Below are 13,777 nucleotides of genomic sequence, written 5' to 3' on the forward strand. Positions count from 1 at the left end.
AAAGAGCACCTCAATGGGAGCCAAGACCAGCCTGCAGCAGCTGCGGCGGCAACGAGCAAGCAGTGGCCCTGACAAGGTACCTGTGCTAGTGCAGACACTGGACGAATACACCAGGAGCATCACTGCACTGTATTCGTACACCTCAGCAGCCGTCGTAACGGAGAAAGCCCACGCAACCCGTCGGGACGCAAGCACACGGCGCAACGCTCGCGGATTGCGGGCGGGCACGCACATGGAAGTGGCGGTGCGCCTTACACTTTCAGGTTTCGCTCCTTCCAAAATCCCCCACCACCACCTCCTCCCAAGTTTGAGGTACCTTAACTGGAGAGGTACAGGTACTCCGTAAGGTAGGTACTTCTACTCGTATTTGGGAACGTACTGCTGACTTGACGTCTTTTTTCGTCCCGGATCCCCCATCTCTTCTAGAGACTCTTCCCGCCAACCTCTTCCCCAGCACTGCACCTCGACGTTTAGAACTAGGACCCGACAATTTCATCTCGCACATCACTTGACTGGATGGAAGGGATGCCAAAGGAACTGCGCAAGAGTTGGGACAAACGCTTCTCAGCACCTACCACTGCTGCCTCGAATCCCTGATACTGGGTTTTCAGCAAGGCATGGACCTCAACAACACCATCCGCCTTGCTTCACCACCAACTCCGTACCATCGCCTCTCCGCTGCGGCACGACCAAGTGGGCCCCTGGACGCAGACCCGGCGCGGCACAAGCACCTCGACTTACGCGGACAGGGTACCGCAGCTGCCACCAGAAGCTCTCCCGCAGTCTGTAGAGCGCTGAAGGCATGGTGAGAAGACATACACCTGCGGCAAAGAGCCAGCGGCAATTCCACCATGCTCGTTGACTGGCCCTGGCAAGACTTCGCCCCGTGGGAATATCCTTAGATACCTCCTCGAGTCGCTTACCGACTACACAAAGCGGAATCGCCAGGCAACAGCATACATGCAGGAATCATATGAGACCTACCTACTACAACATAGCAAAGCATTGCAGCTCGCATAGGGCCAAAATGTCACGGGCCAATGGCCACCATCATTGGAAGATAAGACAAGGGCGATGATATTCTGCCAGCACCTGCCGATATCCCGCCACCAAGTGTAGCTGCGGCCGCTCCTGCCTCCGACCACGGAGCCTAGCTACCTATACCCACCTACTTACCTACCTACTTACCTACCTACTTACCTACCTACCTATTTATTTATTTATAACTACTACTTCGTCGACCTTACCGTCGCTACTACTACCGCTACTACTAATTAAAACTATTCCTAACGTTAATATACTATAAGAAGAGAATAATTACGAAGTTAACGATCCTTTTATTTATTAATATACCGTTAATTATAATAATTATAGTTATATAGAGTACGACTATTTACTTTATAATTAGCGCTTCTCTAACCTACTTAAGGCTAGAATAGTACTTAACGAGGCTATTTATAAAGCTAGCTTTGCGGTCCGAATTATTTAATATAAACCCTTTACTAAGGTACTAACTACCGTTACTTATTACTATACTTATAGCCCGCGTTATAATTAAAAATAGTAACGCCTCGTAGAGTTAACCTACTTAAATAAGCGTCGCAAATCCTTAACCTCGTTTATAAACTACTATTAGTAAATCGTTACTAGCCTTTTAAGCGGCAACTAGCTCTTCTGTCCCGTTATTAGTACCTTCCGTAACTACTATAACTACTTATTTAATAATACTAACGCTTTTACGTATTACCGCTACGCGCTACTATATAATAAAAAGGACTAAATTGTTAATTAATAGAATAAGGGCATTCGACCTATTTAAATCCTTTCGAGCCTCCGATCGGAAAGTAGTAATTATAATAGTATCGTCAACCGCGATATACTTAATATACTAGCTACTTACTACTATAATAAATTAGGTAGCAGATCCCTTATTAAGTAATTATTTAACTAATTACGCAATTCTATAAAATACTAATACCGCTTTTAACGTAATAACGCGGGCTATATTATAAGCTTATTTATCGTACTTACTACCGCGATTTCCCTATTTTAATAACATCCGGATATTCTATTAATAAATTCTATATATAAAACTAATCGATTTAATATACCGCTATTTAATATCTATAGAGCTACGAACGATAGTTATACTTTTTAAGTCGCGAGCTGTTTTTTATTTAGTAAAAAGGAAGCTAACTATTATTAAGCTATTAACTAGCTATTAGTATTACTCCGGGCCTACGAAATTCCCTTTTTATAAGTTACGTATATAGATCGCGAGATTGCTCTACTTAACGCCCTTAATAATAATACCTAATTTAAAGTAATACTATATATACTCTACCGCTAGTACGTTAACCTTAATATACTAATTAAGACCCGGTACTACTTCGGCCCAGCTACGAGGGACGAGACTAGTATTATTATACATAACCCTTACTTTTAGTAATTCCTTACGGATTAGAGTAATCTCCTCTATAGCGAATTAATAGCTATATACCGCGACTAATTATTTAAATTTAAAACTACTAAGTACCCTGCGGTAGTAATTAATTATGTTATTAATACTTAGCTCAAGCCGTAGTATAAAAAAATCGTACTTACTTAGGTTAACTAAATTAAGTACTTCGGTTATATAACTACGTTAATTATCGAATCCTTATACGCGAGTATTAAAGTACGAATTTATTATTATACGGGCGACCTTAAAGCCGTATTTAATGAATTAGTTATTTTTTAAGTAAGTTAAGCGGCTATAATTAGCGCTTACTAAACCCGTCGCTAGGCTAAGGTATTAAGCACTACTACGGGATTATTTTAAAAAAAAGTCCATACGTATATATATTATAATACCCTTAGGCACCTCTTATAAGAACTCCGTACGCTAAGTAAATAACTAAATTTAGGTTTATATAAAAAGCCGTTAAGAGAGTACGTACCCTACTTAATTCGAACTACTTATAAGCTACTTTACCGCTACGTCCTTTAGTAATATACTAAGGACGGTACTTTAATATTACTAAAAGAGATCTACTTATACTAGTTCTAGTAACGCTTAGAGCCTATTATTAATAATAGTACTTTTACCCCCCTACTCGATCCCCTATAAGTCCGAGGTAAGGGTCGCCTATAGGGCTTTATAGCGGGTATTATAGTAATTATAGCGGGTACTAAGGCGTTTAAATTAAAAAAGCTAGCGGTCGATCTAAGTACCTCCTCTAGATAAGAGCCCTTTGCGTTTAAATATAAAAAAGCTACTAAATGCGCAAAAGTAGTACTTATACTAATACTATTACTATTAACGGCATCTTTAGTACTAAGTAAGGCTACCTTTACTTAACGAGGCCTCGAGATTATATATAATTTTAATACGTACGAGCCTAGTATAAAGATATAGCAGGGGTATTAACGAGCTATTACTAACGAAGTAATTAACGTAGTTAACGGTAATATAATTAATCTTATAGGGGCTCCTCGGCCGCTAATACTTATAAAGTCGCGATCTTAATTAACTAGTAATCTTACGTAATTAGACGTATTATAGGATCTAGCTAACGAGGATTATACTTACGATATTAATCTTATAATAAAAAGCGAGATAGATAGACTTATTAATAAGTATAAGGCTAAAGTAAAGGACGAGGCTAAAATAAAAGAAGTCGCTAAATTACGGGCTATAGGCTATACGAAGTAATTAATAATTAATTAGGTAGTTAATTAGGTAGTTAATTAGGCAGTTAATTAGGCAGTCAATTAGGTAGTTAATTAAATAGTTAATTAAGTAGTTAATTAGGCTAATTCGTTAATTACCGTACTTTTTACTAAAATAATTTAATTAATTATAAGTTAATTAACGGCCTCTAATTAGCTTAACTTATTCGAATGCTAACTACGCAGAGCCTAGCTTATATATATACCCGAGACCGGCGGTCGTATAGCGGCCGTAGCCACACTTAGTAGCAGAATAGCGGCAGCTGGTGGCAGAATATCATCGCCCTAAGACAAACCACAACTCGTACACATGGGGATTCTTTAGCGGACATGGCAAATTTCGGTACACGCATGGTGACGACGACAATGGCCATGAACCATTCGCAGCTGTCTTCGATAATTTCACGTTAATAAGTACAAAACTATCGGGTAAGATGGCACAGCCTGTCGCCGAAAGCTTGCGCGTCCACTCGATCAGCACGCGCGCAGTACACCGCCAGCCACCCGCCTGCTGTCTGATGCTCAGTGAACGGCATTGCGATACCGAGATACGACTGGGCAGCAAATGAAAGAGCCGTCCTCGTCGATCCATGCCTACATCTACAGCTTGACGCAGACGGCCGAGACCAGATTGAATCAATCATCATGGAACATCCAGAGACAACAGGTGGAAAATAGAAAAAAGCAAGAAACGGTACCCTTGAAAAGAAGTGCCCGCGCCGTTACCCAGTGGGGTAGACTTGTGGCGTCTACAGCTTCAGCCACACACTAGACGGTACGTACTCCCGACTCCCATGGGTGCTCCCCGCGCAATGACGCAGCCCGCCGTCCGGTGCTCCGTGCCCGTGACTCTAACGGACAGGGACAGACCCCGCCTCTCCGTCCAACACCAACGCCTCCGCCGTCTAGCTGCGTGAAGTGCCCACGATGCCTTAACAGCCAGCTGTTAGTTGGTGACGCCTCACCAGTTAGTGTCAAAGCTATGTTCGCTCGGAGGCTTGTATACGCGCATACAGCCCACCCACAGTTCACACAACCCTCAGCCCTTTTTGCAACTCGTCAAGGCCCGAGCCTCCGTTTCAAGACGGGGTCAAAGACGGGGGACACGCCGGCTGCTACCACAAGGCCTTATGGCCCATGGGAGTCGCCGACGCTGTACGTCCAGCTTTGGGAACCTCCTTACCGAGGTTTCCTACCATTGACGAGGCAGGCCACGGCAGGCGTACATGAGAGGAGACCCCCCCCCTTCGAAGCATGAATCTCGTTCGGAGCATTATGGGTGGCTTTACTAACATTAAGGCCATCGTTTAAGCCTGTGAACCTTGTTCCGGGAATCAATGTCGCTCGATTTTATCTCGATTTCCGATCTCACCTCCACCCTAAGTCCACTCTTTCCCTCGGCACTGCATCTCTCTCGAACATGCCCCATAGAGCCCGTTCGTGGCCGCATGGGACGGTTTGACGCTAGATGAGGAGAGTTTTAACGCATCTGCCTCCTTTTGCTTACTCGGACACGCCAAATTGCAAAGTTCTTACATTGACACCTTTCCATCCTTCCATTATGCTTGGCATCAATTCATCTCTTACTCTTACTCATATACATCAAGATGAGCCTCACGGTATCAACTAGAAATGCTCTCTCTTGAGTAGTGTCCCGACTTGGGGTTGCAAAGAGTTTTTAGTCAACAGAGGCCTCGATATAACAGTGTGAACTTTAAACAAACCTTTTCCCACTTTGAGTCCTGTACAAAGTAATGGTCTTCCTCTCATTTCAACCCTTGATAACCGGGCATATCCCGACAATTGCCCTCCTCTCCAGCGCCTGGAGCCCAGCATGCTCCCCATGGCTGTCAGGACTAGAGACTTGCGAGGCCCAGGAGTCACGAGACCAACTTTGCCCTGCTCCGAGTCCGGGGTCGAAAGATTGTGACCAATTAGCTAGCCCTACCTACTTTTTCGGGTATTTTCCTCTCGGGAAGCAAGGCACAAGTCTGAGGTGTCGCTCTCGGAGCAGTCGATGACCCGGCGGCCGGAAGGATAGGGACAGGTTGGAAGACGGCGGGCGGCATCAATCACGACGGCAGTCGATCCATTCCCAAAGTATTCACGTGGCATCCACAGACCTTTGGCGTTCTAGGGGTAAATATCTATAGTAAGATCTTGGATTTGAGATGTGAGATAATTCGGCACACTTGTCGCTCACGTTTCTTCGCCGATGGCGTCGTTATATGAGTAAAGCTAAGCAACCACATAGATCATTCTGTCAATGTAGGCATTATCAGAGGTGGCGCCTTCTATATCTCGTGAAGATACGCTCTGCCCTTCTTGTGGGTACATCGCAGATGCCCATAGGTAACGTCCCGGCGGTCCGGTTCCGGGAGATATTTACCTTTGAGGCGTGCAGAACTTACTACCGACGCCGCTTTGTGCCGAGATCTCTTCTCCGGGATCAACGGCAGCACGGTCAGCTGTCAAAGTATCACTAAAAAGAGATCGCTAACGGGAGCTCTGGTGGCGGATTTGTAGAAGGGGTTTTAAGAGAATCAAACCATCCAACTCAATTCATGCCGCTTGCTATACTGAAACCTCGTGAGAAAAGCTTTGTCGCGATAGTCCTGACATGCGATGATCCAAGAGACCAACTAACGCTTACACAGCTACACAGCACGATATTTGATTATATCATCGAGAGAGTGTTATCAAAGAAAAACGGAGGGGGGGGGGGGGGCGGGAAACAAGCTCGATAATTGTCCTTGATCTCTGACGAAGGCCGAGATATGAGATATTTCGGGCGCAGTAGTGACTCTCGGGAATTGATCAATCAATCACCTCAACTCGCTCGGGACATCTTGCTCTCCCAAGAGGGTCTAGCAGCAAAAGAAATCGCGTTTCCCTTCGCTTCCGTCGTCGCCGTGAAAGATGCATGAAACGGCTGTAGCTTCTTCTTACTATGCGGTCCCCAAGTGACACTGCTATAGCACTGGCGCACGACTAAGTTCTGGGGAAAGCATCCAAATTTCATTAGCCCGCTATCTTTCCTCGAGACTCTGGATCTGCGCCCTGGATTTGATGAGACAGGCATAGAGAGAAGACGCGCACGTCTGGGCTCCGACTCGCAGCTCAAATTGTACATTATGTCGCCCACTGTAATGTCGGAATGAAACAACTCTGGATTGCCCTTCCGAAGAGGCGTCTCTTCATCTCACAGTATATTTCTGGCAGTATTTTGCTAAACATTAGGTAGGTTAGGTATCTGAGAACTCGACACAAGTTACTCATTCATAGTACCCAGTACATCATCAACATAACCACCCCAAAAAGATGCAAGTCCCACAGCAAAACAAGCCGGTGGCTTCAAACCAACCGAATTTCTCACTTCAAGCAAAATTTGACATGGCCTCTCAGCCAGAATCACCAGAACACGAAATCAGTGCAAAACAAAACAGAACAGATGCAAAAGAACAGCTCTCAACCGAACGTATGGACTCTAACCACTGAAGAACTCCCCGAGGTGGGCTCGAACCACCAACCTCCAGATTAACAGTCTGACGCGCTAGCCAATTGTGCTATCGGGGATAGTTGAGGAGGGAAGCTTGCTGGAGCTCCTGGTTGAGGGTCCGACGATGTTGTGGGGGTTAAGAGACAAGTCGAGCACATCGTGTGAATCTGTGGGCAGCAAAGGGCCGACGCCGACCGACTTAGGCGAAGTTTGGGGTTGTGGATCACTGCGAGAAAGGGACCTCCACTTCAGCAAGGTGCGGGACAGGTCAGACATGGGTTGAAGAAAAGAGAGGCAGTAATCATGATAGTCCGGGTAATATGTCGATTCTTGATCTGCGATGGGAGGGTGAGAGGGTGAGAGACAAAAAGGCATCTCAGGGCGTGAAGAGGGGAAGGAATATATGAAAAGAACACTGCATCTGCATCGCAAAGGACGACAGATGAACGAAGAAGGGGACCAAAGGCAGAAAGAAAATGCCCGACGCGGAGTTTCCCAACAATGCTATGAATCTCAAAGAGTTCTCCCCAGAAAACGCCAAACGGAGAAAAAGTGAAGCGGGCGCGTCTCTCAGCTTCTCCGAGCTCCCTTTCCATTTCATACAAAGCCTTTGCCTCCTCCCCCACCTCCCTCATCCGCTCTATTCCTCTTAAAGATGTAATCACCAGACAGACAGATCCCCCTAAACGCATTAATTACCTGCCCACACGGAACGTCTCCAGCCTCTTGCACGAAGGCATCTCGAACTCGTCCGCCCTGCGCATCTTATCCGGGTCCTGGAAGAACCACCCGCTCGCCGCATCGTACATCCTCTGCCTCGCCATCATCTCATTCTCGCACTCGAACCGCAGCGTCCTGACCAGGTTGTTCTCCGCCGTCTGGTCCAGCTGGCTGAGCTTCCCCTTGGAAAACGACTCAACCTCCTTGGGGTTAACAAAATACTTGACGTTAAGCTTGGGCGTCGTCCGCCCCAGCGTGTAGGCGCCCTTGGGGTTGTCGTAGACGATGCTCGGCGTCGCGGGGCCGCCACCGCTAAAGAGGCTGGAGATGAGCGGGAAGACAAAGAGAAGCAGGATCGGGAGCAGGCCCATGAGCGTCGAGAGCCCGCCTCCTTCTTGCTCCGTCGCCTCGCGCGGTCTCCTCCGCGGCCGCGCTCCGCCGAACTGGTGTACCCTGAAACCCGGACCGCCGCCAAAGTTGAACACGAACTGAGGTCCCGTATCGAAACCTGCGCGCCATCATTAGCTTCATCGCCCAGTCTCTCGAAATGGTTTCATTCTTACCTCCGCCTCCGAAAGGTCCACCACCAAACCCACCACCGCCAAAGAAGCGCTGGAACATCTCCTCAGGCGTCATCTCCTCCATCCCACCACCACCGCCGCCACCACCACCTCCTCCCCCTCCGCCGCCTTGCCGCCTACCAAATCCACTAAACGGGTTCTGCGCCTGTGCCTGCCCAAATCTCGAATCGGGGTCCGTACCGAACCGGTCAAACTTTTCGCGCTTCTCCTTGTCACCCAGCACGCTAAACGCGCGGCTGACCATCTTGAAGGCCTCGTCAGCGTGCTCGTGGCCGTTCTTGTCCGGGTGGGTCAGGAGCGACTGCTTGCGGTACGCCTTCTTGATCTCGCTCTCCGTCACCGTCGTCTTCACCTCCTCAAGGCCGAGGATGTCGTAAAAGGCCGTCGGCGAGCATTTCCGGATCCGCAGGACGGCGGCTTTTTGGTCGACCGTGTAGGCGCGGGCCTGGTTACCCTGGTTGTGCTCGCGGTTGCGGGCGCCGCCGCCTGAGTCGGCGCCCGAGGCTGTTGCGCTCGGCATGGTTTGGTGTGTATGTGTGTTTGTGTTTTCTTTTTTTTGGTGTGGTGATGTGGTTGCCGGGGCAAGATCGAGGAATCGTCTATCGGATGGTCGGAATCAAGTTAATGATTGCGATTGACGGTATTGCGTATAAAAGCACACAGAGTGTGTGCGGCTTGGATCGAGACTCCTTGCGGCCGTGGGTGCGCGCAGTCGTTGGAGGATGCGATGCTGCGTTGGTGGGTTTTGCCAATCTGGCAAGATAGGCGATGCAAGGCTAAGAGCCCACGTTACTGATGCGATGCTCCCCCGCACCAGGTGCAGCAAATAGCTCGCTGACTCGGGGCTCTGTCGTCAATGAGCCCGGAAAGTGGCGAACAATCCTGTGTGTTCGTCGGAGGGAATCGCGTGACTATCTTGCGAAAGCGAAAGAAATGTAGACAAAGTCGCGAGAATTCCAGCCAACATGGGGGGAACAAGACACTGTACCAAGTTCCAATCCACTCGATGGAGGTCGAAATTGAGAGACTCGCCCGACGCCCCGGAACCACGGACCAGCTGATTGGGTATGCGGCTCGGCTGACTCATCCGAGCAGGGTCTCTTCTTATCGATAACATATGTCACTAATACGGGAATGAGCTAAGGTACCTACCTCGAGGTAAGGTCCCTGCTGCGACTCCAAAAAATCAGTGACGATATCCTTTCCTCGCTCCAAGAGCGAAATCAGCCCAGTCTTGCGGTCGCCAAAATCCCAAATTCTCCAGCGACAATGGCAGCCGACAACGGCCTCTCAGACACGGAAGACGTCAAGTCATCAATCTTCAGCAAAATCCACGACTATGGCAGTACGCACCACCTCCCCTCTACTCCAACTGCCCCAAAACCAATTCCATTCATCTTGCCCCCCACTAACACTCTCCAGCAAACCCCCTCCCGCCCGCAATACACGCGATCTTAATCGGCGCCCTCCACGGCCGGCCCCTCAAGATCCTTCCGGCCTCCTTCGCGCCCGCCCTCCTCTTCAGCAGCTACGTCAATCTCGCCGGCTTCCCCACAGACAGCGCGGGCTTCACCTGCGCCCTCTCGGGCCTCTACGCCCTCCTCGCCCTGCGCCGCCGCCAACCTCTGCGAAGCAAGTTCACCGCCCGCGGCCTCGTCCGCGGCACCGCCATCGGTATGGGCTTTGCCAACTCTGCTGCCGGCGCGTGGGTGTACGCCAATGGCGATCGGAAGAAGGATGAGGTGGAGAGGAAAGAGAGGAATCGCTGGGGCGGGGAGTCATGAGATAGGGAGAGAAGGGCGGAGAAGACAAAAGTTTTGAGAGATGCCAGGCGGAGAGAAAAGACTCGAGGGGGGCCATGTTTTAATAGTATCGACTGTAAGGAATATTGTACGATTATAGGGGAAGTCTGTTAGGATAATGACATACGTCGAGTCATGAGACGAAACGTCGTTACGCGAAACAGTAGCGTCTGGGGATGGATCGACATACACACATACCATGATCTCGATAAGCGCTTGGGGGAATCAATGCTTGCACACGAAAATAGCAAGCGTGGAGACGGAGAAACGGGCACTTTAAGGGTAGACCAAATTTTTGGAATAGTATGTACACGAATCTCGACAATGTAGAAATCAGCTACGTTGACTTGAGTCGATTGCGTTTGCAGAAAGGTCATAACCTCCCCAAATAGTCATCTGTCCAAACTACCCTAACAAGATAGTAATACACTACAACAAAAAAGCAAAGGAAAAAGCCTGTACTTGATGAAATGCCATTGTCGATGACTTCCCAAGTCTCGAGTTAACGCCAAAAGGAGACATCTCAGCTCTTGATGAGTCCCCAGTATTCTGTCTATCCATACAAAGAAAAATTGAAGGAAGCCGGTCCAACCCAGGCAGTCTATGCTGCATCTTTGAGGGCGGTAGTCCCAATGTACCAAACTTCTTGTGTGTCCTTATTCTTCTGCTCCCTCTCCTGTACTTCGACTCATCTCGTCGATCTTCCTCTCACCGGTGCTGTGACAGCCTTCTCCCCTGTCTTTCATCATCGCTGTGTAGTCTTCTTCTGTCTTTGTGTATGGTATCGTCGCTGGGTAACAGTCTCCAGTCTACTTCTAGAGTGCTGTACCATGTTGCGCTGCGCTCCACCAAGTTCAGACTTCGGCCAAGATCCGCCCAATGCCAAGCATCATGCAGAAATGCCAGAGTCTGTAACACCCGCGACAGGGACGATTACTTCACTTCTTTGACGCGTCTGGCTGTCGTCTGCATTCTATGCCCCGAGATGAACCAGACGAAGACGACAAAGACAGTGAATAGGGTCACTCTCATAAAGTGTCGAATGCGAAACCGCATGTTCGCTTCGTGGACAAACAGGTTGGAAAGATCCGAGAGATCAAAGTCGGTGAGATACTTAACGTCGCAGTCTCTGATCTTGGGCTCAGCGTATGCCCGGTACTCATCAACAATGGTGTTGAGCTCCCAGCCCGTCACCTTGCGAACCACGCCAACGACACAGCCAGTGCGATGCTATAGTCATGTTAGTGGGCGAACGATACCAAGACTGTCTGGTGTTGTAGACATACCTTGCCATGGTTGCAGTGAATGAGGAGGGGGTGGTGCTCTCGGTTCAGAACAAGCCGCAAGATTGACTTCATTGTGCGAATGGGAATGGCCTCCTTCTTGGTACCCTTCATGTTAAAGACATGGTGACGAATACCGTTGCTTGACATGAAAGCAGTGTAAGGCTCATCGACGTCGTCTTTTTGGACAAGGGTACTAAGAGCTATGTTAGAAACGGCCGCTGGCGAGAATCGGAACCTGTAGTGACTTACACAATTGATTTGAGACCAAGATTGCGGATGAAGCCAAAGTCTTCAGGCTTGGGATAGCTGCTTCGATAGACTCCGGGGACAACAACGCCAAAGTTAATTGGTCGTCCATCAATTGGCAAGACTCGCTCAATATCAGGCGACATAGTAGGGCCCAGAGGCGATTTCGCCTGGTCGTTGACTTTGAGGAGTCCATCCTCACGCCTGGCCAATGTCTTCTCTCCAATAATGGCGGCCGTTTGGGAATCGTCTTCAATCGCTTTCATGATCTGCTTCTGTAAAGAACCTTCTAGTGTAGAGTCGGAGCCAGCTACGGACTCGCGCGATCCTTGCCGCGAAGGGCCCTTGATTTGGTACTTGTCGGCCATCTCAACAGGGACGGGATCGTCTTGCTTGGAGTTGCGTCTCGCGGGGTGGTAGGTAGGATGCTCTGCGGGATGACCGCCTTCGTCTTCGAGGAACTGTCTCGCACTTCGTTTGGAGACCACGGCACCAGCCATGGTATGGGGTAATGGTGTAAGTCGTGGGTGGAGTGATCGTGGAGTGAGCTTGATCGCGTGACTGTTCACGGGTGTTGCAGTACTTATGTCTTCTGGGGTTCGTGGGTAGTAAAGTTCAGGGTTTCGGAGAAAGGTTAGGAAAGGGTAAGTGGTCGTGTGAGCGAAGCGGTACGTGTTGTCTGTTGGTATTTATTTTTTGAGGAGTGTTGAAAAGCGTGCAATGATGTTTTTCCTCCCGTGGGACAAGAGGCAGTGTTGAAAAATGTCCCTTTGCGTGTCTCTAAAGAGCACAGGCAGAAACCTGACGGGCGGCAAGTTGGAAATTGAGGTCCATCTTGTCGTGAATCGCGGGTAAGGTGGTCTTGTTGATGTTGTCGCAGGCGTAGGCGACGGTTCGTTCTCGCAAGATCTCGGTGACGAATTTGGAAATCCCGGTTGTGCAGGCGAGAGAGACAAATGAAGAGTGTTTGGGGGGTTGTTTAGATAGTTGATTGGTATTGGTTGTAGAAGTACGGAGTAAGGCAGAGGTAGAAAGAGGAAAAGGACCCTGGGTGCGCGCGGGAGGAGCGGGTTAGTAAATGAGCATCGTAATGTGTGGGATGGGTTGAATGAATGGTCCGCGGTGTGGTGCGTGAGGTGGGTGGGACGTGGGTGCGGTGGAGGAGGCTGAAGTACACCCATGCCTTGGCTTTGGTGATGAGGTACCTCTGAGCCTGCCTGCCCTGACTGACCGCGCAAGGAACCCAAAGGTGAATGACGGGGAAGGCCTGCTGCTACGTACCTTTTTCTTCTCTGCTGGCGTACGAATAGCTTGGCTTTTGGTCGAAATGCTTGGCCAAGACGAGACGAAGTGAAGTGGGTAGAAAGATCTGCCTTGGGGGTTGTCTCAGGTTCAAGGCCCAAGTATTGGTTTAAATTTTAGGAAGGGGGAGAGGGGAAGGCAGAGGCAGAGGCAGACGGAGAGAGGAAGAAAAAGATTGATTTTGATGGGTGACGGCCAGAGACCTGAACGGACTTAGAAGGCGGAGGTCGGAGACAGTCTCGATAATGGAGAACCAGGAAGGCACGAAGGGGAGACGAAAAAAAAAGGAGGAGGGGTGGGGTGGTGGCATCACGAAATTTGGGGAAGGGACGTATGTACTCCGTACCTGTCGTACCTTACTTCCACCGGCACAGAGGTACATGAATACTTCTGGAGGTTCACTCTCAGACTGGGCTCTCTGAAGTTTTTGCTGGAGACAGTGAGGGACAAGAAAATTCAAAGGGAAAATGCAATGCTTCCAAGGTGACGAGTGTGTACTCCGTAGTGGGCTGGACCCGGCCAATGCAGACCTCAGGCCAGCGAGAGGCTAGGAAGGGCGAGGACGCGGCTGACCATGTATCTCTCCCCCAAAGTCCACGCTGGAGATACAAGAGATGGGACTGTGGGGGA

The 13,777-nt window shown here is 49.0% G+C and overlaps 6 protein-coding genes and 1 non-coding gene across 7 annotated transcripts; 4 read left to right on the plus strand and 3 right to left on the minus strand.

Moving 5' to 3' along the window:
• Positions 1–13: 13 nt before the first annotated feature.
• Positions 14–809, plus strand: CLUP02_01761 (uncharacterized protein; the record flags this gene model as incomplete). Its single annotated transcript, XM_049280798.1, has 2 exons — positions 14–244; positions 612–809. The coding sequence occupies 2 exons, from the start codon at positions 14–16 to the stop codon at positions 807–809; spliced, it is 429 nt and encodes a 142-aa protein (XP_049136755.1).
• Positions 810–4,041: 3,232 nt separating this feature from the next.
• On the plus strand, positions 4,042–5,322 carry CLUP02_01762 (uncharacterized protein; the record flags this gene model as incomplete). The annotated part of the gene is made up of 5 exons (XM_049280799.1): positions 4,042–4,100; positions 4,169–4,236; positions 4,284–4,378; positions 4,484–4,933; positions 5,143–5,322. The coding sequence occupies 5 exons, from the start codon at positions 4,042–4,044 to the stop codon at positions 5,320–5,322; spliced, it is 852 nt and encodes a 283-aa protein (XP_049136756.1).
• A 143-nt stretch (positions 5,323–5,465) lies between these two features.
• CLUP02_01763 (uncharacterized protein) lies at positions 5,466–7,252 on the plus strand (the record flags this gene model as incomplete). The annotated part of the gene is made up of 7 exons (XM_049280800.1): positions 5,466–5,637; positions 5,708–5,819; positions 5,984–6,174; positions 6,481–6,623; positions 6,690–6,857; positions 6,920–6,951; positions 6,997–7,252. 7 exons carry the CDS (start codon positions 5,466–5,468, stop codon positions 7,250–7,252), a joined length of 1,074 nt encoding a protein of 357 aa, XP_049136757.1.
• CLUP02_tRNA024 lies at positions 7,214–7,287 on the minus strand. The gene has a single exon. It is a non-coding gene; the product is annotated as a tRNA-Asn (tRNA).
• A 618-nt stretch (positions 7,288–7,905) lies between these two features.
• Positions 7,906–9,031, minus strand: CLUP02_01764 (DnaJ domain-containing protein; the record flags this gene model as incomplete). Its single annotated transcript, XM_049280801.1, has 2 exons — positions 7,906–8,438; positions 8,494–9,031. The coding sequence occupies 2 exons, from the start codon at positions 9,029–9,031 to the stop codon at positions 7,906–7,908; spliced, it is 1,071 nt and encodes a 356-aa protein (XP_049136758.1).
• A 749-nt stretch (positions 9,032–9,780) lies between these two features.
• On the plus strand, positions 9,781–10,295 carry CLUP02_01765 (uncharacterized protein; the record flags this gene model as incomplete). Its single annotated transcript, XM_049280802.1, has 2 exons — positions 9,781–9,856; positions 9,934–10,295. 2 exons carry the CDS (start codon positions 9,781–9,783, stop codon positions 10,293–10,295), a joined length of 438 nt encoding a protein of 145 aa, XP_049136759.1.
• A 951-nt stretch (positions 10,296–11,246) lies between these two features.
• Positions 11,247–13,229, minus strand: CLUP02_01766 (tyrosine phosphatase; the record flags this gene model as incomplete). Its single annotated transcript, XM_049280803.1, has 4 exons — positions 11,247–11,543; positions 11,600–11,792; positions 11,849–12,524; positions 13,127–13,229. Coding segments are annotated over 4 exons (1,269 nt in total), but the record flags the coding sequence as incomplete, so codon positions are not given.
• Positions 13,230–13,777: the final 548 nt, after the last annotated feature.

Source organism: Colletotrichum lupini, chromosome 1 (assembly GCF_023278565.1).
Source record: "Colletotrichum lupini chromosome 1, complete sequence".
NCBI classification, from domain to species: domain Eukaryota; kingdom Fungi; phylum Ascomycota; class Sordariomycetes; order Glomerellales; family Glomerellaceae; genus Colletotrichum; species Colletotrichum lupini.